Source organism: Lissotriton helveticus, chromosome 10 (genome assembly GCF_964261635.1).
Source record: "Lissotriton helveticus chromosome 10, aLisHel1.1, whole genome shotgun sequence".
NCBI classification, from domain to species: domain Eukaryota; kingdom Metazoa; phylum Chordata; class Amphibia; order Caudata; family Salamandridae; genus Lissotriton; species Lissotriton helveticus.
The window spans coordinates 1094293325-1094318432 of NC_136071.1; the positions used below are offsets into that span (position 1 = coordinate 1094293325).

General features: G+C 48.2%; 1 protein-coding gene across 4 annotated transcripts in view; it reads right to left on the reverse strand.

The window, feature by feature from the left end:
• Nucleotides 1-25108, reverse strand: part of PHKA1 (phosphorylase kinase regulatory subunit alpha 1) — a 1063236-nt gene that overhangs the window by 746267 nt on the left and 291861 nt on the right. For 3 of the 4 annotated variants that reach the window (XM_078663812.1, XM_078663811.1, XM_078663813.1), the window contains exons 8-9: nt 23266-23412; nt 18993-19046 (exon numbers count right to left, since the gene is read on the reverse strand). In XM_078663812.1, coding sequence (XP_078519938.1) covers nt 18993-19046; nt 23266-23412 — 201 coding nt within the window. The remainder of the gene's footprint in view (nt 1-18992; nt 19047-23265; nt 23413-25108) is intronic. The other variant, XM_078663814.1, reaches the window with a different exon arrangement.

Genomic DNA, 25108 nt, shown 5'->3' on the forward strand with positions numbered 1-25108 from the left:
TCTTTGGACTGGGTAAGAGTGGTCTGCTTAATTCAGACACTCTGTTCATCACCACCCCCTTTTCTGAATCGTTTTTGGCCACTACAGGTCTGGCAGGGTATACTCAGACATGAGTCCCTTGCTCACTGCTCCATCAGGATTCAAGCAAGCCGGGCCGACGAGGCTGAAATGCCAGAAACCGGTCCCCGGTAGCTTGTCTCCTTTCTGGTGAAGAATTGGCTTGGTAGTTTGGTCTGCCCTGTTCCCATGATGCACTGGGCCAGGGACAGACTAATTTGCATATAGCCAGGTTCTGAGCTGGGATGGGGCAGTGAGCTAAATAATGGTGATGGATCAAGCCCTGATCTTTGGACTGGGTAAGAGTGGTCTGCTTAATTCAGACACTCTGTTCATCACCACACCCTTTTCTGAATCGTTTTTGGCCACTACAGGTGTGGCAGGGTATACTCAGACATGAGTCCCTTGCTCACTGCTCCATCAGGATTCAAGCAAGCCGGGCCGACGAGGCTGAAATGCCAGAAACCGGTCCCCGGTAGCTTGTCTCCTTTCTGGTGAAGAATTAGCTTGGTAGTTTGGTCTGCCCTGTTCCCATGATGCACTGGGCCAGGGACAGACTAATTTGCATATAGCCAGGGTCTGAGCTGGGATGGGGCAGTGAGCTAAATAATGGTGATGGATCAAGCCCTGATCTTTGGACTGGGTAAGAGTGGTCTGCTTAATTCAGACACTCTGTTCATCACCACACCCTTTTCTGAATCGTTTTTGGCCACTACAGGTGTGGCAGGGTATACTCAGACATGAGTCCCTTGCTCACTGCTCCATCAGGATTCAAGCAAGCCGGGCCGACGAGGCTGAAATGCCAGAAACCGGTCCCCGGTAGCTTGTCTCCTTTCTGGTGAAGAATTGGCTTGGTAGTTTGGTCTGCCCTGTTCCCATGATGCACTGGGCCAGGGACAGACTAATTTGCATATAGCCAGGTTCTGAGCTGGGATGGGGCAGTGAGCTAAATAATGGTGATGGATCAAGCCCTGATCTTTGGACTGGGTAAGAGTGGTCTGCTTAATTCAGACACTCTGTTCATCACCACCCCCTTTTCTGAATCGTTTTTGGCCACTACAGGTGTGGCAGGGTATACTCAGACATGAGTCCCTTGCTCACTGCTCCATCAGGATTCAAGCAAGCCGGGCCGACGAGGCTGAAATGCCAGAAACCGGTCCCCGGTAGCTTGTCTCCTTTCTGGTGAAGAATTGGCTTGGTAGTTTGGTCTGCCCTGTTCCCATGATGCACTGGGCCAGGGACAGACTAATTTGCATATAGCCAGGTTCTGAGCTGGGATGGGGCAGTGAGCTAAATAATGGTGATGGATCAAGCCCTGATCTTTGGACTGGGTAAGAGTGGTCTGCTTAATTCAGACACTCTGTTCATCACCACCCCCTTTTCTGAATCGTTTTTGGCCACTACAGGTGTGGCAGGGTATACTCAGACATGAGTCCCTTGCTCACTGCTCCATCAGGATTCAAGCAAGCCGGGCCGACGAGGCTGAAATGCCAGGAACCGGTCCCCGGTAGCTTGTCTCCTTTCTGGTGAAGAATTGGCTTGGTAGTTTGGTCTGCCCTGTTCCCATGATGCACTGGGTCAGGGACAGACTAATTTGCATATAGCCAGGTTCTGAGCTGGGATGGGGCAGTGAGCTAAATAATGGTGATGGATCAAGCCCTGATCTTTGGACTGGGTAAGAGTGGTCTGCTTAATTCAGACACTCCGTTCATCACCACCCCCTTTTCTGAATCGTTTTTGGCCACTACAGGTGTGGCAGGGTATACTCAGACATGAGTCCCTTGCTCACTGCTCCATCAGGATTCAAGCAAGCCGGGCCGACGAGGCTGAAATGCCAGAAACCGGTCCCCGGTAGCTTGTCTCCTTTCTGGTGAAGAATTGGCTTGGTAGTTTGGTCTGCCCTGTTCCCATGATGCACTGGGCCAGGGACAGACTAATTTGCATATAGCCAGGTTCTGAGCTGGGATGGGGCAGTGAGCTAAATAATGGTGATGGATCAAGCCCTGATCTTTGGACTGGGTAAGAGTGGTCTGCTTAATTCAGACACTCTGTTCATCACCACCCCCTTTTCTGAATCGTTTTTGGCCACTACAGGTGTGGCAGGGTATACTCAGACATGAGTCCCTTGCTCACTGCTCCATCAGGATTCAAGCAAGCCGGGCCGACGAGGCTGAAATGCCAGAAACCGGTCCCCGGTAGCTTGTCTCCTTTCTGGTGAAGAATTGGCTTGGTAGTTTGGTCTGCCCTGTTCCCATGATGCACTGGGCCAGGGACAGACTAATTTGCATATAGCCAGGTTCTGAGCTGGGATGGGGCAGTGAGCTAAATAATGGTGATGGATCAAGCCCTGATCTTTGGACTGGGTAAGAGTGGTCTGCTTAATTCAGACACTCTGTTCATCACCACCCCCTTTTCTGAATCGTTTTTGGCCACTACAGGTGTGGCAGGGTATACTCAGACATGAGTCCCTTGCTCACTGCTCCATCAGGATTCAAGCAAGCCGGGCGAACGAGGCTGAAATGCCAGAAACCGGTCCCCAGTAGTTTGTCTCCTTTCTGGTGAAGAATTGGCTTGGTAGTTTGGTCTGCCCTGTTCCCATGATGCACTGGGCCAGGGACAGACTAATTTGCATATAGCCAGGTTCTGAGCTGGGATGGGGCAGTGAGCTAAATAATGGTGATGGATCAAGCCCTGATCTTTGGACTGGGTAAGAGTGGTCTGCTTAACTCAGACACTCTGTTCATCACCACCCCCTTTTCTGATTCGGAACCTGATAATCCAGCACCTCAAGAATCCAGCAATCTCGACGCCGACGGACGCTGCCGAATCCAGCTCGACATCGTGAGTAACGGCTCCAGTGTCCCGCACCTTCGCCGCCGGCCGCCGGGCCCGATCGACGCCAGTAGCGACGCCAGTGAGTAGCGAGTTCGGCTCCAGCTCCAAGTGACCCTGTGTCGACGCCGCCGCTGATCGCATCGACCCCGAGCCCTCTTGACGCCGTGAGCGCTGCTCACTCTTGCAACATCGACATCGACGACGCCGTATCCTGTTTCATCTCGTGAGCGCTGCTCCCGCCTGACTTCGGTCGACGCCGCTGCAGACCGCCCCGACTCCGAGGCCCGATCGACGCCGAAGACACGACGCCGGACATCTTGACGCCGCTGATCATCGAGTGCTTCACTTTTCCAAGGTACTGTGTTGTGGGGGTCTGTGCGACTCCGGGCTCGACGTAGCGCTCCTCGCGGTCGACGCCGAACCTTTGGATTAACTTTGCCTCGACGTCATGTGACTCCCGTGTGGGTTACATTGTTGCCAAGAACTGTGTTTTAAAGAAGAAGAGTTGCTTTTGTTACTAAAGACTTTGTGCTAAGAAGAAACCGTGCTTGAACTATTATTTTTCCTTCCAAGAGTATTTATTAAGATTGTGGTATATTTTGTCGTTATTTGGTCTTGTGCTAAGCCTTATATAAAAATACTTATTTTTATAATACTACTGTGTCGTGTCCATTTGTAGTGTATTCACTTTATTACTGTATGTGGTCATAAATGCTTAATGCACTGCCTCTGAGATAAGCCTGTCTGCTTTGCCAAGCTACCAAGGGGGTGAGCAGGGGTTATCTAAGTGTGTGATCCCCTTGCCCTGACTAGAAAAGGTGTGTCCCTATTTGTCAGAAGTGTATACCTCTGCCAACTAGAGACAGCCGCTTCTAACATTGGTGGGTCAGCGGTGAGGATTTGAACTTTGCATTTATGACCCATGTGCAGTGATTAGTGTGCGCTACATAGTGAAAGCAGACCATAGCGCATTCACAATCTACTTGGTTGGATATCCTATTTTTGTTCTCCAATTTCCTGAAGCTTGATTTTTGAAACTGCCAGTTTTGACCATGAGTAATGCCGGAGTCACTACCCCTATTGTTGTTGTGGAGGAATTTGATAGGAGTAAGATCAACGACTATCAGTTAAAGGATCTGAAATCCTTTTGAAAGCAATTTAAAGTTCCTACCACAGGCTGCAAAAACAAACCAGAATATCTCAAAGCATTGCAGGCCTGGGTAGAGGCCAGAGATTCCTCTGATCCGGTGGTGGTACCGACAGGGGAAGGGGAGGAGGAAGTGCCAGTGAATGGGCCTACATCTCCTCCTGGCAGCAGTGTTTCCTCCAAAGGTCTTTCTCCTGAAGAAAGAGAAGAAAGGGCGAAGGAGCGAGCATACAACATGGAAATGGCAAAACTTAAGATAAATGGGCAGTTGGAGCTAGAGAATGCAAGAGGCAGGAGAGAAGCTGATATGGCGATCAAAAGGTTGGAGTTTGAAAGAGAGAAGTTAGCTTTGGAGCGTGATACCAGGTTGAGGGAGTTGGAGCTCAAAGCTAAAGAGTTAGAATTGAATCCCTCTGGTGGCAGCATCCCATCTGTGCCTGCAGAAAGTAGGTTTTATTTTCCTAAAGATGTGATCAAAGATTTTCAGAAGAATGAAGATATTGGTCAATGGTTTAAAGCATATGAGTTAGCATTGTTGGCCCACCGGGTCCCTGAGAAGGATTGGGGAGCGGGGTTGTGGGGTCGCTTTGTGAATGAGGGAAGAGATACCCTGTTAGACATGCCTGTTGAGGATAGGATGTCTTATACTCATATGAAAGATGCTTTAATGTTAAGGTATGGCCTAACCCCAGAAAAGTACAGACAGGCCTTATTGATAGCAAGATATCTAACCCTAGAAAACTTGCTGAGGAGGCGGACCGCTGGGTCAGTACCAGGGTCCACAAGGGTCCAGTGGGAGACTCAGCCAAAGGTGGGCAGGGTCCCCAGCAGAAGAGTGGGGGGGACAAGGGTAAACAGAGGGAGTTCCAGAAAGGGCCCCAAAGTAATCCCCAAGGGAACCAAGGAAAGGGTTCCCAGCCTCCCCCAGATAAGAAATCAGAGGCCCGACAGGTAAACCTGTTCGTAGGGGCCCAATGACCTGCTTCGCTTGTAAGCAGGTGGGACACCGTTTTTATGATCCTCAGTGTCCCTTGAAGAACTCTAGTGCACCACCCAGTGCACCACCCCGTCAGTTGGCGAGTGTAGCCCTGGGAGGGGAGGAGATGGTTGCCCATGGTGGGGAGGGTCCCGCAGAGATGTCCCTGGTCTCTCTAGGAGACATGGAATTGGTCCCTCCACCCCCTCTGCCTATTAACACTAAGAAATATAGGCAGTGGGTGACCATTAATGGCCATAGAGTGGAAGCTCTCAGAGACACCGGAGCGAGTGTGACAGCTGTCAAGTGTCACTTGGTGTCCAGAGAGCAGGTTGTTCCCCACGCATTCTACCCTGTGATAGCTGCTGACAACTCCCAGAGAGAGTGTGAGGTAGCTCAGGTTTCCTTTGAATAGGGGGGGAGTTTCAGGTACTCTTCAAGTTGCTGTAAGGCCCGCCATGCCTGTTGATTGTCTCCTGGGCAATGATTTGGAAGACTCCCCTTGGGCTAAGGTGGAGAGGGAGACACATTTGAAAATGTTGGGTGTGCCAGAGTGGGTGTGTGCAACCACTCGATCCATGACAGCAAGTAAGGGTGTTGATGGGGTTCTGGAGCCTGAAAGTATGGCCCAGGACCCAGCTGTGAAGAGAAGAGGCAGGGGGCGCGGGAAACCGTCCCCCGTAGTTCCCGTGGTCCACGAGGAAGCAGACCTTGAGGGGTAATGCCCGAGAACCCACAGGTGAACAAGTTGCTGAACTGGGAGACCTGCCCGAGCTGACCCACTGGCAGCAGGATGGTGGTCCCTCCAGGGAAGAATTTTGAGCAGAACAGAAAGTGTGCCCTTCTCTTGTGGGTATGAGGCAGCAGGCCTCAGCCCAAACCTCAGGTGATCAGTCAGGGTCACATTTTGTTTACTGGGAGAACGACCTCCTGTATAGCGAGCCTAAGGCTGCTGAGCCTGGGTCAGCCCGTGTGCTGGTGGTACCCCAGCGCTTCAGAGCCTTCCTACTGGGTTTGGCTCATGACGTTCCGTTAGCTGGACATCTGGGGCAGGACAAGACCTATGACAGGCTTGTCACCCATTTTTATTGGCCTCAGATGAGAAGGGACACAGATATCCATTGCAAGATCTGTCCAACTTGCCAGGCAAGTGGGAAAAGCGGGCGGAAGCAGAAGGCTCCCCTCCAACCTTTTCCTGTGGTCAGTACCCCCTTTGACCGGGTGGGGATTGACATTGTTGGGCCCCTGGATCCCAAGACAGCCCTGGGCAACAGGTTCATCCTGGTCTTGGTGGACCATGACACACGGTACCTGGAAGCCATCCCTCTCAGAACAGTGACGGCCCCCGTGGTGAGACGGGCACTGATGGGTGTTTTTTCCCGAATGGGGTTCCCCAGAGAGGTGGTGTCAGACCGGGGCACCAACTTCATTTCCAACTATATGAAGTCTCTGTGGAAGGAGTGTGGGGTAACTTACAAGTTCACCACTCCTTACCACCCTCAAGGTAATGGGTTGGTTGAAAGATTCAACCGTACCCTTAAAGGCATGATTATGGGTCTTGAAGAACCAATGAGGCGTAAATGGGACGTCCTCTTGCCATGCCTGTTATTTGCTTACCGTGAGGTGCCACAGAAGTCTCTAGGGTTCAGCCCCTTTGAGCTTTTGTATGGACACCCGGTAAGAGGACCTTTGAGTCTGGTCAAAGAAGGCTGGGAGCAATCTCCCAGGAAACCTCCCCAGGATGTATACAGTTACATGCTGGCCTTTAGGAACCAGACTAGGCGCTTCAGAGATCTTGCTCAGGCAAATCTGGAGGCCAGCCAGGAGGAGATGAAGCGGTGGTACGACCAGAAGGCCACTCTGGTAGAGCTTCAGTCTGGACAGAAAGTTTGGGTCATGTCCCCTGTGGAACCTTGTGCGCTCAAGGACAGATGGACTGGACCATTTGAGGTTGTGGAGAAAAAGAGCGATGTCACCTACATGGTGGACTTGAAGTCTCCCAGGAACCCCTTGCGGGTCCTGCATGTCAACCGGTTGAAGCCCCACTTAGAAAGGTCCGAAGTGGGCATGCTCCTAGCTACAGATGCTGGAATGGAGGAGGAGAGTGAGCCTCTTCCTGACCTCCTGTAAGCAAAAGAGCAAGATGGGTCAGTGGATGGTGTTGTCCTCTCTGACACACTGACCCCTGAACAGCAGCAGGATTGTCGCCAATTGTTGGGACAATTCCCTGATCTGTTTTCCTTGATTCCTGGTGTTACTCAGTGGTGTGTCCATGATGTGGACACCGGGGACAGCACTCCTGTGAAGCACAAGGCTTACAGAGTGACTGACAAGGTCAGAGCATACATCAAGGAGGAGGTCTCCAAAATGTTTGCCTTAGGGGTGGTTGAGTCCTCTAGCAGTCCTTGGGCCAGCCCAGTGGTCTTGGTCCCAAAGGCTGCAGCGCCTGGTGCTTCACCGGAACTTCGGTTCTGTGTGGATTACCGAGGACTCAATTCAGTCACCAAGACTGACGCGCACCCCATCCCCAGAGCGGATGAGCTCATAGATCAGTTGGGGGCTGCCCGGTACCTTAGTACGTTTGATCTAACGTCTGGGTACTGGCAGATCGCCTTAACTGATGGGGCAAAAGAGAGGTCAGCATTTTCCACACCAGATGGGCACTACCAGTTCCGGGTTATGCCCTTTGGGATGAAGAATACCCCTGCCACCTTCCAGAGGTTGGTCAACCAGGTCTTGGCTGGACTGGAGGATTTCAGTGCCGCCTACCTGGACGACATCGCAGTGTTCAGCGCCAGCTGGGAGGAACACTTGCGCCACCTCCAGGAAGTGTTGTTGGCCCTGCGCAGAGCAGGCCTCACAATCAAAGCCAGTAAGTGCCAGATTGGGCAGGGTTCAGTGGTGTATTTGGGGCACCAAGTAGGGAGCGGCAAGGTGGCCCCCCTGCAACCCAAGATTGATACCATCCTGGCATGGGCACCGCCCAAAACTCAGACTCAGGTGAGAGCCTTCTTGGGTCTCACGGGTTACTACAGGAGGTTCGTCAAGGATTACGGTAACATTGTGCAACCCTTGACTTCGCTGACTTCCAGGAAGCAGCCACGACTTGTGATCTGGACTGACGCCTGTCAGACGGCCTTTGACACCTTGAAAACTGCAATGTGCACAGCACCCATACTCCAGGCACCCGACTTTTCTAAAGAATTTGTTGTCCAGACGGACGCTTCAGAGCATGGCGTGGGGGCTGTTCTAGCTCAGGTGAATGAAGAGGGCCGAGACTTACCTGTAGCCTTCATCAGTAGGAGGTTACTTCCCAGGGAACAGAGGTAGAGTGCGATAGAGAGAGAAGCATTTGCTGTGGTCTGGGCGCTGAAGAAGCTAAGACCCTACCTGTTTGGGACTCACTTCCGGGTTCAGACAGACCACAGGCCGCTCAGATGGTTGATGCAGATGAGGGGTGAGAATCCAAAGCTGTTGAGGTGGTCCATTTCCCTACAGGGGATGGACTTCACGGTGGAACACCGCCCTGGCACAGATCACGCCAATGCTGATGGTCTGTCCAGATTTTTCCGCCTTAGTGATGAGGACTCCCTAGGGTAAGGGTAGTTCTCCCCACATTTCAGCTGGAGGGGACACATGTTAGACCTGGCATCATTGGCATGAGTCTCTCCTCCATTTTTTCTGTTTGCCTCCTCTGTTTACGATGTTTTTGCTGGTATATTGCTTTGGGCACTGTGCCACTGCTGATCAGTGCCACAGTGCAAGTGCTCCCTATGTGAAATTGCTGTATTGATTGAATTCCATGTTTGGCTTATTTGGCTTACTATTAGTCCCTAGTAGAGTGCACCAAGAGTGCCAGGGCTTGTAAATACAAATGCTGCTAGTGGGCTTGCAGCACGTGTTGTGCCACCCACAGAAGCGGCCTGGTAAAATATGTCTGAAGGTCTGCCATTGCTAGACCACGTGCAGTCTGGTACTGTCACGCAGACTGCGCAAGGACACCTACTTGCCAGTCCCTAAACCTTCCCTTAACTTCATGTTAGTCACCCCTATGGTAGGCCCACGGGCAGGGTGCATTGTAAGCATAAGGTAGGACAAGCCTGACAAGGTTGGCATGTCCTAATAGTGAATTACAGCCATATTCGTTTTTCACTATTGTAAGGTTACCTGCTCTCCATCAGTTAGAATGGGCTGCCAGGATTATTAATGCTATAATCCTAGCGGGCTCGGGGAGCATGGTGCAATGTCGAGTTTGGTATCCCTGAACTCAGGGTTTAATAACGCATCCGTTTGGGTGGATGGTTTTTAGACTCTGTGTTTGAAAATAGCACTTTTAGAAAGTAGCTATTTTCTTGTCTAACTGCCTACCGGTCTCTGCTGGTTCTGGTGTGCGTGTGACAGGAGCTGGGTGGCTCCAGAGGTCTGAATGAGTCAGTGTGGGGTGAGTGGGGCATTTGCATTGAGAGTAGGGGAAGAGTAGCTCCTGATAGCCTGCCCTGCCTGATACAATGCTGGCTCCGCCCCCCTGCCAGGCGAATGATGACTCTGTGCCTGCCAGGGACTTTCCTGGCCCCACCTCCTGCCGGGCAACTGATGGCCCTGCCCCTGCCAGTGACAATGCTGGCTCCGCTCCTGTTGGGCGGCTGAAGGCTCTGCCCTGCACAGTGAATAGGCCAGGTGCCTAGGCCTGGCAACACCCACAACAAACCCAAGATGGGGGGAAATTCCCCTGCATGGACAAAGGGATCAAAGCCAAAAAGGGGTATAAGAGAAGGACCCCTGAACCAAGAATTTAGATCACTTCTGACAAGGAAACCTGAACCAAGGACAAGAAGCCTGCTGATCCAAGGACTGCTTACCCCTTCTGCCAGAGTGCTGTTTGTTGGGGGAATCCTGCAGTTGCTTCTTTATTTTTGCCAAGGAACCAGGAGAGAGGAACTAAGTGTGTACTCTCAAACTTGCTAAAGAAAATCTCCAAGGGTTGGAAGAGTGCCAGCCTCCTGTTGAAGTCACAGGGCCAAAAGGACTTCATTTATTTTCTGAAAGTGCTTGTTGCTGGAACCTGAAAATCCAGCACCTCTGAAGAATCCAGCAATCTCGACGCCGACGGACGCCGCCGAATCCAGCTCGACATCGTGAGTAACGGCTCCAGTGTCCCGTACCTTCGACGCCGGCCGCCGGGCCCGATCGACGCCAGTAGCGACGCCAGTGAGTAGCGAGTTCGGCTCCAGCTCCAAGTGACCCTGTGTCGACGCCGCCGCTGATCGCATCGACCCCGAGCCCTCTCGACGCCGTGAGCGCTGCTCACTCTTGCAACATCGACAATGCCGTATCCTGTTTCATCTCGTGAGCGCTGCTCCCGCCTGACTTCGGTCGACGCCGCTGCAGACCGCCCTGACTCCGAGGCCCGATCGACGCCGAAGACGCGACGCCGGACATCTCGACGCCGCTGATCATCGAGTGCTTCACTTTTCCAAGGTACTGTGTTGTGGGGGTCTGTGCGACTCCGGGCTCGACGTAGCGCTCCTCGCGGTCGACGCCGAACCTTTGGATTAACTTTGCCTCGACGTCGTGTGACTCCCGTGTGGGTTACTTTGTTGCCAAGAACTGTGTTTTAAAGAAGAAGAGTTGCTTTTGTTACTAAAGACTTTGTGCTAAGAAGAAACCGTGCTTGAACTATTATTTTTCCTTCCAAGAGTATTTATTAAGATTGTGGTATATTTTGTCGTTATTTGGTCTTGTGCTAAGCCTTATATAAAAATACTTATTTTTATAATACTACTGTGTCGTGTCCATTTGTAGTGTATTCACTTTATTACTGTATGTGGTCATAAATGCTTAACGCACTGCCTCTGAGATAAGCCTGTCTGCTTTGCCAAGCTACCAAGGGGGTGAGCAGGGGTTATCTAAGTGTGTGATCCCCTTGCCCTGACTAGAAAAGGTGTGTCCCTATTTGTCAGAAGTGTATACCTCTGCCAACTAGAGACAGCCGCTTCTAACAGTGGTGTACCACGGTTGTCTGGCGCACGATGGAGCAACTAGGATGAGGGTCAGAGAATGTTGCTGTAGTTTGCATACTACTAGTGGCATGAGTGGTAGAGGTGGAAAAGCGTACGCAAATCTGTTTGACCAGTTCATCCATATCGCATTGCCTTTGGACAGTGGGTGTGGATATCTGGCGGCGAAGCTTGGGCATTTGGCGTTTTCGTGGGTGGCGAATAGGTCTATCTGAGGTTGTCCCCACAACTGAAAGAATGGCTGAAGAACTTGCATATGAACTTCCCACTCGTGGGTCTGTTGTGTTTGACGACTTAACAGATCCGCTATGGTATTTTGTACTCCCGGAACATGCTCGGCTAGAAGGAATAGGTTTTGAGGTATAGCCCACTGCCATGTGTCCTGTGATAGTTGAGAGTTGCAGGGAGTGTGTGCCTCCCTGCTTCTGTATGTAATACAAGGCTGTTATTTTGTCTGTGCAGATTAACAGAGCTTTGTTTGATATGTGCTTTTGGAAAGCCTTTAGTGCTAGGAATATTGCTAGTAACTCCAGATGATTGATGTGGAGTAATTTTTGTTGCGGTGTCCACCTGCCTTGCATGGTGTGTTGCAGTAGGTGGGCTCCCCAGCCGGAGAGCGATGCGTCCGCAGTCAAGATTATTTGAGAAACTGGCTCTAGGAACGGTCGTCCCTTGAAAAGGTTTTTGGTGTTCCACCACTGCAGAGAGCGATGAGTCCGACCGTCTACCAACACTAAGTCTGTTAAGTGACCTTGAGCCTGGTTCCATTGACGTGATAAGCATTCTTGTAGCGGACGCATTTGAAGTCTTGCATGGGGTACTATGAAAATGCAAGAGGCCATCATCCCTATGAGTTGCATGAACACTCGTGCTGGAAGAGAGTGTTGTAGCTGAAACTTTGTTAGAAGAGTTTGCATGCTGGCTATCCTTGCTGGAGTGGGAAAAGCTAGCGCTGTTGAGGTGTTTATTGTGGCACCGAGGTACTGTTGTACTTTGGATGGTTGTAGATGAGACTTGGTGTGGTGTATTGTGAACCCCAAGTTGTGGAGCAGTTGTATTGTGGCATGAGTGTGTTCCACGCATTGATTGTATAAGCTGGCTTTTATGAGCCAGTCGTTGAGGTATGGGAAGACATGGATGTGCTGTCTTCGTAAATGCGCTGCCACTACCGCTAAGCACATGGTGAATACTCTTGGTGCTGTTGTGACTCCGAATGGGAGTACTTTGAATTGGTAGTTTTGCCCGTCTATTACAAATCTGAGATACTTCCTGTGAGCCTTGTGAATGGGAATGTGGAAGTATGCGTCCTTGAGAACTAGAGTAGCAAGGAAGTCGTTTTGTAACAGGAGCGGAAGGACTTGTTGGAGTGTGACCATGTAAAAATTGTCTGACTGTATGTATATATTTAGCGGTCTGAGGTCTAAAATAGGCCTTAGAGAGCCGTCCTTCTTTGGAATTTGAAAATATAGAGAGTAAACCCCCTTTTTTTGTTGGTGCAGAGGAACTGGTTCTATTGCACTTTTTTGTAGCAGAGATACTACTTCTTGCTTTAACAGTGATAGTTGTTCTTGTGACATTGGGCGCTGTTTGGGTGGTATGTTTGAGGGGGTAGATGTTAGTTTTAGACAGTAACCGGACTGAATAATTTGTCGCACCCACCTGTCTGATGTGATGTTGGTCCAGGCAGGAAGGAATTGTTGCAATCTTCCCCCCACAGGAGTGCAATGTTGGGGGGGGGGGGGAGGAAAGTCATTATGGTAGGGGTAGAGGCAGAGCGGGAGTTGTTGCTTTTGCCTCTGCCTTTGTTGTTGTTACCCCTGTAACCCCCTCTCTTGTAGCCCTTAGTGAATGTGAATTGGCTAGGGGTTTTGTAAGAAGTGGAGGGACTTTCCGATGAGTAGCCTCTTGTGTTGCCTCTGTAGGATGAGCGACAAAAGGAACGTCTGGGAGCTTGCAGCTGCAAGGCTCCCATTGATTTTGCTGTATCGGTGTTTTTTTTCATATTTTCTAAAGACACATCAACATTTGGGCCAAATAAATGTGTCTTATCAAATGGCTGATTAAGGATGGAGTTTGGTACCTCGGGTTTAAAACCTGAAATACGTAGTCATGCATGTCTACGTAGAAGGGTGCTGGTATTGATTGCCCTTGAGGCGGTATCTGCAGCATCTAGGGCACAATGAATGGAAGTGTTAGTAATATTTTTACCTTCCTGTATAAGTTCATTGGCCCTATTTTTGTATTTGTCTGGTAGATGCAGCATTTTGGACTCTAGTTCATCATAATGTGCCCTATCATATCTTGCCAGCAACGCCTGGGTGTTGGCAATGCGCCAGATGTTAGCTGCTTGTGACGCTGTTCGTTTGCCGGAGGCGTCAAGGAGCTTAGATACTTTGTCTGGTGGTGAGGCCTCACCTGATGTCTGAGAATTAGCCCATTTACGTGCATTAGACACTACTAAAGAATCTAATGGTGCTGGACCTTTAATATAAACTGGATCTGTAGGGGCAGCTTTATATTTTTCTCGATGCGAGGATCGAGGACCCTAGCCCTGACAGGATCCTAAAAACCTCTGTTGTGTGCTTGATGACACCCTTAAGCATTGGCAAAATGGCAGTAGACCTTTGTGTGTTATCAAAAGTGTCTAATAGGAAATCTTCCTCCACTGCATCAGTGTTTAAGTCCACCCCATGATATTGGGCAGCTCTTTGGACCAGTAGGTTAAAACCTATAGTGTCCTCTGGTGGGGAAGGTCTGGAAGGGTATACATCGTCTTGTGGGACGTAAGGCACATCAGGGGTGTTGTAATCGTCCCATGGGTTAGGTGACTGAGGGGGACCATTAGTCCCTGCTGGGCCATGTGCACCCCCACCTGTGTCATCAGAGTCTGTGTTTACATCATCGTCTGGATTAGTGGATGGTGTAGGTGAATGATGTGGTGGAGGAGGTGTAGGAGGAGGAACAGTATGGGGAGGTGGTGGAGAAGGGACCCTTAATGGAGAGATTGCAATGTCTCTCTTCTTTGGAGGGGGAGGAGATGCTGGCGTCTCAAGTGGTCTCTTCTTGGAGCGGAGAGTCAATTGACCAGTTTTAGTATCCTTCACAAGAGTTTTCTGAGTGGGATCCGGTGTGAAAAGTTCCTCTGAGTAGGGCAGATCCTTCGGCGTCGAAGTTTTCGGCTCCGTAGGTTTTTTCGGCACCGAGTCGGTAGCTGGTGCTGGGTCTTTTGGTTTAGAAGTGTGCCCTTTTGAAATGTCTTTTGCCGGAACCTGTTTTTTTTCGGTTCCGGGTGTTTTTTCAGCTCCGAAGCGTGTGAATCTGGAGCTTTAGGCGGTTTTTTACTCGGCTCCGAGTGCGGTTTCGGCATTGATGAGCCGCTGCCAGTCTTCAGCGCCGTGTCCTTAGGTGTCGGAGCAACGGTCGGCGTGGTTGAGGAAGACGACTTCTTCTTTGGTGTCGGTATAGGATCGGCACCGGAGATCGGCTGGCTCGAGCCCAAGCCGCCTGAAGGCTTAGTGGGCTTCTTTGCGAGGCCCGAAGGCGGGGCATGGGAAGCAGTCTCTCGGTGTGCAACCAGGCCCGAAGGTGGGGGTGTGACCAAAGCTTTTTTTGAGGGTGTCGAGGAAGGGTTGGGGTCGACTGTCTTACTTACGACCCGTTGAGCTGGAGTGATGCCCTCGACGTCGGAGTCTTCGGCATCTGAGGATGCGATACTCTCTTCGGCGTGCTGGTGTTCTGGCACATCGACGCCCTCTTCAAAGATGTCGTCAGGGATCGAAGCTGACGAGCGAGCCATAGTTCTCCGAGCTCATCGGACCCGAATAGTCTTCTTCGAGTGGAATGAGGCACACGCCGAACAGTCTTTGGCCTCGTGCTCCGGTGAGAGGCAAAGGTTGCACACCTCATGTAGGTCGGTGTGGGGAAACTTCGACCCACATTGAGGACACTTCTTGAATGGCGTCCTTTCCATGAGCCAGAAAGTAAGGCCTAGGTAGGCCCGAAGGCCTTCGTCGAAGACCGGAATCGAAGACTTCGAAGTGGTGGAGAATCGCGTCGATGTGGAGTGCGATCGAAACAACACCGTCGAACTGGGTGAGGATTGCGCGCCGAAGGAAATTCGATTCCAAATCGGAGCGCAGGAAAAACATCCGATGGCGGAAAAAAACAATCTGGGGATGGAGCTGATGCCCATGCGCAATGTGGTCCAAAGGAGGAGTCACCTACCTTGTGACTTCCAAAGAACTTTTCAGGACAACAACAAACTGCAAACATCCGGGCCCAACACTAGGTGGCGATCTATGCAATCTGCAGCTCATATGCCGCGAACATAGATTTTTCCAGCTGGGCACGCCAGTCCACGCCCGCCCTCCACTCTGCCAGGGAAGGGGCGCATGGAGAGATCCATTTCGGGCAATATCTCGCTTTCCAATCAGAGGCAACACCAATAAACGTGAGGTCCACCAAGGTGGTACATAATACCCAAAAGGGCCACTCTAGGAGAAAGGTCAAGGGGCTGCCCCAGCACCCCGAGACTTTTTGCTGTACCCTCTGTCAATAAGGGGTCATTTGTAGGGCATGCCCAAACCACAAGTAGAAATTAGCATCGGATGCAGAGCATCAGAAGCAAGTGGGAGCCGTATCTGGGCCATGTATGTTGTGGGAGATAATTTAGTTGAATTACGGAGGCGCGTAGAGATAGCCAGCAGATGTTGGGAAAATCTAGCATCTCTCCAGTATCCCTCATCCAGTTTGCCAACCCACCCAAACTATGTTTAACCCCTTCCAGGCTGATGACGAGCTCAGCTCGTCATGAGCGTTACCTGCCGTGCGCTGATGACGAGCTGAGCTCGCCATGAACCGCGGGGTTTTTAAAACCGCCGCGCACAGCGGGAAAAGCCGCCGCAGCGATGCGGTTAAACATATCAAATAAGTTTGGGGCATTAAGAATAAGAAAGCGGTAAACCTGGGAGATGGCAGCCCTAATAATACGACCAGTTAGTAGTCAAGCCTCAAGAGGGGTTAAATGCAGGGATTTTGGTGTTTGATGGGATATTGGCAGCGAGGGCATGACCCGATTGTAGATAGTTATGAAAGTGTATCTAGGTAAGGCGATATTGATCTTGCAACTTCTGGAAGTCAGTATGTGGTCCCCCGTCCATAAATCCCCAAGAACCGTGATGCTAATATTGTCCCATTTATGAAACCTCTCCAGGCCTGTTGTATGGTGTAACCACCTTCCTTTCCAAACGGAGGTCAGCCCCTTTAATCAGTGGTCCCAGCCCAGAAGTCATAGGGAGAATATCCAACTCAGGAAGACCATTCGGGTAATATCCAGGAATGTTTGGGGTATCGGCGCACCACATAAGATGTTATAAAAGGTATAAAAAAATATCATTTTGGAAACGAGCCAGGTGTTTCTGTGGCAATCTTGAAGAACATGGCAGCTTATCACTATGAACTCAGAATAATGTTCTGGTTCTGTCCTACATTTATCAGCAGTCCTTATGACATTTGCTCTTTGATTTTCATTTGCCTTGTGCTAGACTGTATTCGGTGCGGACTGCTAATTAGATTAGGGCGTAGTTTCCACTGGCAAAAGTATTTACATTCATTTACATTTTGATAGGCTTTGACTAACCAATGCTCTCTGTATTGATCCCTAGTTCTAGTTAACTCTCATATATTTTGTGAGTTGACTCCTCTCGTGTAGAATTTCTTGAGTGGATTTTCTTTGTCCTCTGGTTAAATGATATGTAACCTTTTGACAGAGGCTATAGGTAACCCCGGAATCGGCTACCTATCGATCTGAGCATAAAGAGCTCCTGAGTCTCTCGGGCACCAGAAAAATACCCTGGCGTATACATATAAAGGATCTCTGTAACAAACTGGGTAAAGCAGGTCTATGGAGATCTCCTGAGGAATCATGCCCTCTAATCTCACAGTTGGAACTGGTAAAATCCTTTAGAAGGTATAAACTTGCAGACATTCAGGAAAGCTCATCCTGCGGCCGTTAGACAGCCGAATTTCTACAAATCAAAGACGAGTATAGTATGGAACCTTTCCTGGATGACATCCAACCAATTCTGGCAAAGTAAATGTATGTACGGTTTAGACTAGGGACGCTACCGCTCTATGCCTTTTCAAACAAATGGTCCAAAACCTAATCTGGTGGATGCCCTCCCTGTAATTATAAGGAAGAAACAGAGCTGCACGTCTTTTTCTTCTGCCCCGTCTACACCTTACCGCGGCAGCGCTGGCTTATTCAACTATGCAGGAGTTTCGGCTTTGTACATTGTGCCGCGGCACTTAGAGTCCTAAAGTATGACACTCATGCCCCTATTGTTTTCGCCGTATCTCGCTTTTTAAACTCAATGTGGCATGTACGGCGGACCTTTTTAAATTAGCAATCACGGTTCCAGTCATTCAAATTCATTCCATTCTTTTTATCCTTGTATTACTCCCTCAATTTTAATTGTTTTATTGGTTATAGTTTTATTGAATTAGGCTTTTATAACATATGATTGTATTGTATTTTAACACACGATCAGGACCAGGTCCTGGAAATGCACTTTATCATGGTCAATAGGTTTTTAATTGTACAGTTCTTTTTATTGGTATATGAATTAACTGTATGGCTATGTACTATCTATGACTCACTTGTTTATATTCTTTGTGATCTTTAGGATTATGTACTTTTATGGTCCTTGACACCGAAATAAAGTTATAGAATGGAATGGAAATGGATATGTTAAATGTAGGACTCTCATCTCAGCAGACTCATACAGTCTACCAATCCATCAGCCGTCCCTTATAACGCTGAAAGGCGCCCACATCTCCTCACAGAAAATGCCTGAAGAACATTCTTGGACCTGAGGTACCACTATGGATCGCCAAGTCCCCCAGACTGTGGTAACTGGTGGGCTCCATCTTCAAAGTTTCTTTTACAGTGTTTCCCAAAAAGACCACTGTGATCCATTCAGGAAGATTTTCCCCATTTTTATCGCAAATGATATAACTCGAATTACGATATAGTAGTAATGCATAATACACTGCCCTCTTATTCCAACATGCAATCTGGACTCTACATGGTTTCATGTGAAGTATTACACAGTTTATATTACCTATACTAGCTAAGTTGCTTCATGCCAAGTGCACATGCACCTTGAATTTTTTATTATAAAAGCTGAGACAAAATGTTCGCAATGTTACCAAATGTTTAAGTTTGATATTTCTATAAGGTGCTTGCTTTTTAAAAAATGTATGCTTGTATCACACTTCGTGTGTTTGGGTCACTGTGATTGATGGTTTACACAAACAATACACTGTTTATTAATGGTTCTCGCGTATATAGTTATAGCTCCTGATCTACATATGGGGGAATGTCTGACAACAAACCAGTTTCATCCACAGAGAAGAGGATCTTCAGTTATGGTCTTCGTTAGAGAAAAATAATTCAATAATGGTCAAGTCATTATTTTCTGGAGGAACAAATCCTTGAACATTAGTGTGAAACGTGAGTTGTATTTACTTATAAAGTTTAAATAGCACGAACATGACCCGTGAGGGTATCAGAGCGCTTTACAAATGATCGGAAAAGAGAAAACAGGTAAGCAAACAAAAACATAAGCAAGAGAGGTACACACTGTGTAAATAAAATATATATTTCTGCAGGTGAAAGTACTTTAGCTTGAAAATACCCTTAGTATGTTTTTAGGTAGAATCTAACCTGCAATCCTTTCTAACAGGTATTTGGCAACCTGGCAGCTATGACACTGAAAGGCACTTGAGACAAAGACTCTTTTAAAAAGTTCAGCGTGGCTACCATAAAAAAAATTACGGAAGATAATTTTTGTTTGTGATGGAAAAGTACAATGAAAGGTGGCTTATAGCAGGATTGTTTCGCCACTTACTGAGCTAGCATTTGCTATTACAGATGGACAAAGCAGTTAAGGAGCAATACCTCTTTTGGTGTTTTATATCCATCGCGTAGGAATCGACAGCAACCATAGCGACCCTAAAAATAAAAAAGATACAATCACACTTTAGTTGTAATTATCCATAATTATTGCTTGCAGTTGGCGGCTCAATAGAAAAAGTATTGATAAGTTTAGAAATGCTATCTCATGAATATACCATGCACTGGAGGATCATTTCCATCTTAAAATCTGGATTTATTAAATGCGTTGGTCAGTCAGAAAAAGTTATCCTAAAAGGTATTTATTAATCTGTGGGATCCAGTACAATTAAATGCCATGAAACACAACTGACATGGATCAACAGTCAAACTTCACGCAGATTAACACAGTATGGGAATAAAAGGAATGCTTCAACAAAACGTCACGAAAATATCTGTATGAAAGTTTCATGTAAAAGCACCTTTGGATAATAGTTTTATTTATTAACTTATCTAACTCTAGTGGATGATAGTTTAACGTTAATATGGAAGGGAAATGTGTAGTGCAACACAAACTACTAACTAGGCCTATACAACCTTTTTTTTAATATAACCTTCCGTTGGTCCAATAATATAAACAAAGTAGGAAAGGAAGGATAAAAGAAATATTTGTACAAGATTTCAGAACTATAAGAGATATAAATTACCGACATGTTGTCATTACATTAGAAGAAAACAAGTTACTTACTTGTAACTTTGGTTCCCCAGTATTGGTAACTTTCATAGATCATGGTACCGAAGAGAAAGTTTTTAAAAAACAACCTAAAAATTCAATCAGGTTTAGTGTTGACATTAAAAAAAAACTACAACAAAAAAGAGCGCTCTGGATTCTTTAATACTTTGAGCATTACCACATCAATAATATTAGTCATAGTAATATCGGGCTGTATATAGTAGGTATTATGGTCACTCAATTTATGGCCTATTAATGAAACATGGAAGATTGAGTTTACACTTCTGAGATCAGATCTCCTAAACATCGCTTTTGTCTGTAGCAAACGTGCCACTTACTAACCATCCTTAAACGAGCCCAGTTTACCAAATAATTAGCTCACATTTCAATAGGCAATTGGGGGATGCAGTCACACAAATAATTTCTAAATGTTTTACTTAAGGAAGGAAGTACACTTAATCCCAATAAACCATATCAATGCATTACACAGTTACGCTAAGTGGGGCTTTCTTGGTATTAAGATATTCCAATGAAACCAGGGCAGATGTTCTCTTAGGAACTGGCAGGTGCTGATAACAATATTCATATCCTGCGCCTCTTCAAAGTACCTAATATTCCTTCAATGGTCTGGTCGCTGAAAACAGCAGATTGTCATATTATAGGTGACAAACAATACAGCAAGTATGAGGGGCTTCACTTAGCATTGGCAGGGTTCATTACCCTGTATTTCCAGTTATAAGTCTGATTGCCCAATACTGGTGAGTACAGAATGTTGAATACTCACTCAGGTGTTATAATGTTCTGAAGTAATTAGATGCACTACCTAGTGATGTGGTAATTCCCTAGAAGTTAAAGGACTAAAATTCTGTCCTGTTGCTTCACTGCTTGGTGATTTGTTATGACGAAATTTATATTAATTACTAATTGAGCACCGAAAATCTACTGATGGCTCCTTCTCAGATTGGATGATAATACACATTTTGATTGCCTTATCCATGTTTTAGGTGAATTTTATATGCCCCTTATTTAATCATGACTTTGACACAACCATTAAATGATTTTAGAGCACATGGCTCACAGACGCTAGGCCGTCCTGATGTGACCCCCAGATTTCTGCCTCAAAGAGCCCATCCAATGCAGAAAAAGCAACTCTCTTTACAGAGTCCTCCATCTCCAATAGTTACCAATAATTGGCTTTCCATCGTGCTGTTTAGTTTGATGATGTCTGTTTGGACTATAGGGACCTATTGCAACATTATCCGCCGGATGGCCTCTTGAAGGTTAGAAATGTTTGCCATTATCTCACGGGATCGTAATACTAAAACAATATTCTGATGGCCAATCATACATCAATTAAGCAATATTATCCAAAGGGGGTGGGGGGTCACTCCAGATTGTTACTGACTGAAGTGGAGACAGAGGGCTCCAGCCCACTCTGGTCAGTAACTACCTGGGAATGTCCTCACCCTTGGATAATATTTCTATTGGAAATACAAATTAGATGGAAGGTTAAAAGGTACATGAGCTTGATGAGGCTCCACCATTTTGTCCCATTCAAATGCACTGTGGCAAATGCCAGATTTTGTGGATCATCAAAAAGGAACACATATAAAGGGTGATAGATTTTGGTTTCATACAACTTTTAGGAAGCATTGAGTTCCAAATTGATTTTACCCCGTGAAAAATGTTTGTGAGAAAACATTTTTCCTTATTAAAATGAGAACACATTTTCTATAAATTTACAAATATCTCCCTCAGCTATGCGAGACAAAAGCCTGTTATCCTGACAAAATCGTGTACGTCCAATGGTAGTAGCAGCATGTCATTTGACTCCCTAGGGTTCTACTGCAGCTTCATCACAAGGTTCTAACAAACGTCTAGCGCATTAACATTCTAAATCATGACAAATGCAAGGCATGCTTGCATACCATGGTGCTGGAATCAAAGTTTCACGTAGGGAGGATGAGAGCAGCAAAATAGACCTCAAGTTTGAGCTGCTATACGCCCTATCCTCAAAAGTGCCAAATCAGGGGAGCAGAGGGTAAGCAGCGCCAATTATACACAGGATGAGGGACTGACCACTCCTGCCGCGTTGGTCTGTGGTATCCAGAGTGCCAAGATCGATGTGGGTAGTGTTGGCAGGTAGGGTCGCAGCTCAGTCGTGCCCCCCCCCCCATCACCTCCCATTGACATCTGGTGGCCCATTCAGCACTCCGCCCCAACTGCAGGGACAGTGGACGATGTGGCTCTCACCAGTCCCGGGCAAAGGCCTAGACGTCGCCAGTCTCATAGGTCCACCAATCAGTGGCCCACGATGTTCTACGCCCTCTACGTGCCACAATGTGTCCCAGGGGTGCCCCCTTCCCAGCACTGGTCGGTGGTGGGCAGCAGTCTATTTGGTGGTCCGCATGGCTGAGGGTCCAGAGCGCAGTGTAGGCCCGCCAGCGCGGCTCACCTTTTCAAATCGACCTTGCAGCGTGGGTAAGGGCCACCACACGGGTCTCGCAATAGTGGCATCAGGGTAGACGTGCCCCCCGTTCTCAGAGGCTTTGTGGGGGAGTCTGCCCCTGGTGTGTCTCGCCCCTCCAGGGACACTGAAGTCCACGCGAGCACGCCTGCCTCAACGTATGTTGGGTGCCAATTGCGCCACTTTAATGGGGCTGCCTTTCGTCAGCCGTGCTCCAGATCGACTGTTCACCCCGCTGCTCGGCCAGAGGTGAAGAGGCTGGCGTGGCGTAGTCAGTTCGTTCCAGGGGCCGCAGCAACAAGGCCAACTACGTGCCAGGAGGGCAGATTGGACAGGATTATTGAAAGCCATGGCTCAGCCACCTGCCCTGCTAGCCATCTTGGCCACATCTGTATACTCTCATATACTCGGTACTGCAATAGTAATCTAGATGAAAGCGATGATGGGCCTTTCATTCTTGCATGTCTGCTGTGAAACCTAAACAGTTGTTAAGATGCCTTCATGTGAGCAATCTTCCATCTTCAGCTTGAGATAACTTTTGCTATTTAGGCTAGTAAAGTGGGAGGGCCTCAGTAATCCCTCCATCCAATTTGTACCTGCTGAGAAGGCAGTACCAAAGTTGCTCTGCTCGAAAACTGTTCGAGCATAGAGGGGTGCATTTGTCTGTGCACAGAGGATTATAGGATGGGCTCGAGCCTGTTAAACTCTACCTGCTCTAGCTTGCAGGTATGCGAATATGGAATGTGGGCTGGGCTCTCAGTGAGAAGTGTGTGATTCTGCCAATAACGTGCTCTGATGCCACTGAAGTCTGAGCTGCAACATTCCTTCTCCTACCTGGGTTAGTTATGCTGCCTTCCAACTCTTTCCACCAGGCAACAACAGTACAAGTGGGATCAGATCAGTCATGCCCTGCGACTAAAGCTGATAACCACCGCAATTCAGAGGCTCAGGAAAAAGACTCCACCCATGAACCCATCTGCAGAATGCAAGGATATCAGGAAACAGTAATAAGCAGTGGTTTATTTACAATACCCATGGTTATTAGTAAATCAAAATAATACAATGAAACATGAATTGTAATGCTTTAAGCATTCACTCCCTTCACAGTTTAGACTTTATAATACACAAAAGAGATTTACCTGTAGCTTTTCAATAATTTCCTGCTTGGTTATTTCCACCAGCTGGCTGTCCTCAACAGCAAATGCTGGGTATGAGATGACAGACAGGACTCCAGCATCAATCTCTTTGGACGTTGAAGCTCTTGGCAGCATTGAGTGTAGAATAGACTGAAAAAAACAGCACCTCATATGAGCGAATAACCCAGCCTTTCACATTTAAGATGAATTGCCTAAGGGACTGAACCAACAATTAAATGTATCGCCTTAAGGACTGAATGAGACGGTGGATTTTCACAGTTCTACATACATGATTGCCTCCAGGACACTTTGGACTGACAACAGACAGTGCATTAACCCTATTGAAGAGTGGCAACGAGATTCGTAAGCTTCCACTGACTAAAACACAGATTTCTCAATTTGGCTGCAAATCTCTACAGAGCCCTCACTGCCTCATTCTAAGAACGAAAGAATACACGCAACCTGGCTATGACCTTAAAGCACTGTATACCTCTGAAGTGGCACAAGGGCACAAAACATTTCACAAATGCAAACACATTTCCTTAATCTAGGATTAGCACATCAAACAAATACATAGTCTGCGCGCATTGCACATTTGGTGCCCTCCATGCATAGTCCAGTTCAAACCAGTTCAGGAAGCCAGTTGCTCCCGCTCAGGCGCGAAACTAGACAAAGGACAGGGGAGTATTCTCCCCCTTGCCCAGACCCTCCTTTGGGAGGAACCCCTGAATCGTCCCAACACTTTCCTTAGGGTATTTAAGAACTTACCTGTGGGTGGGTCCCCAGATTCATTTCAGACACCACTTCTTCTTCAACCATCTGGGCACTCTGGACTTCGCTCTGGGCATCAAGGCTGCAACTAGAAAGGCTCCTGCTGCTCCCGGTCTCGTTGCCCTGCTAGTCTGCTGCAACGTCCATGCCTGTGCACCATACAGGAACCTTACAAGGCCTGTGGGCATCCAAGACATCTGAAGGAATCTCCCTTGAAGTGAGGGAGTCACTTCCGCGCATCGGCATGCATCGCAACGAAGCTGACCGGTCTGCTGATCCTGAGCTCCCACGGACTCCGAAAGGCTCAGCAACACAGGTGGTGCTTCTTCACATCCCTCGAGGCCTGTCCTGTCCTCTCACCAAATTTGAGGTCAGTATCATCGGAGTCGCAGGAACCAAACCACTGTGCATCGCGTCGACTTGCAGTTGCAAAGGCTTGTTGGCTTCCTTCCATCAGGATCTTCGGGCTCCAAGTAGCCCCAAACTCAGGCATCTCCAGTGACCAAGGTCTCCGTCCTCTCCACATCACTTGCATCGTGGGCCTGCTTCTTTGGTGGGCTGCTCGAGGTCCTCTTGCGACTCCAGTGCCTCCAGCCTGTGGGTCCTCTTGAGGGTCATCTTCATATTCTTTGGGCTCCCCTGATTGCTCGGGGCCTGCCCGGACTCCCCTACTTGTGGTGAGTCACCTGGACCTTGCTGGTCCCGACATTGCACCTTCTCTCTCCACGTAGTATGCATGTTGCCAGGGCTTGTTGTTGCTCCCGACGGACACCAACTCCTCAACCCTCGACATCTGGCATGGGACAGCTGGTGAACAGCTCCTGGTCTTCTACAGCATCACAGCTGCAGCTCCCATGTCACCGTCAACTCTCCTGCAGCACCTGACATCGGTGAGCATAGTCTTCTGTGCCTCCTGGTCACTTCCAAGTGTCATAGACTCTGTTGCCTCTGCTTTCAGGAACTTCTCGACTTGAATCCACCTTTGAGTTCCACCAGACACTTTCACCTTCTCCAGCAGCAGCATCTTTTTGAAGTCCTCCATTGGATTCAACTACGGTTTCCAACGCCAACTCAC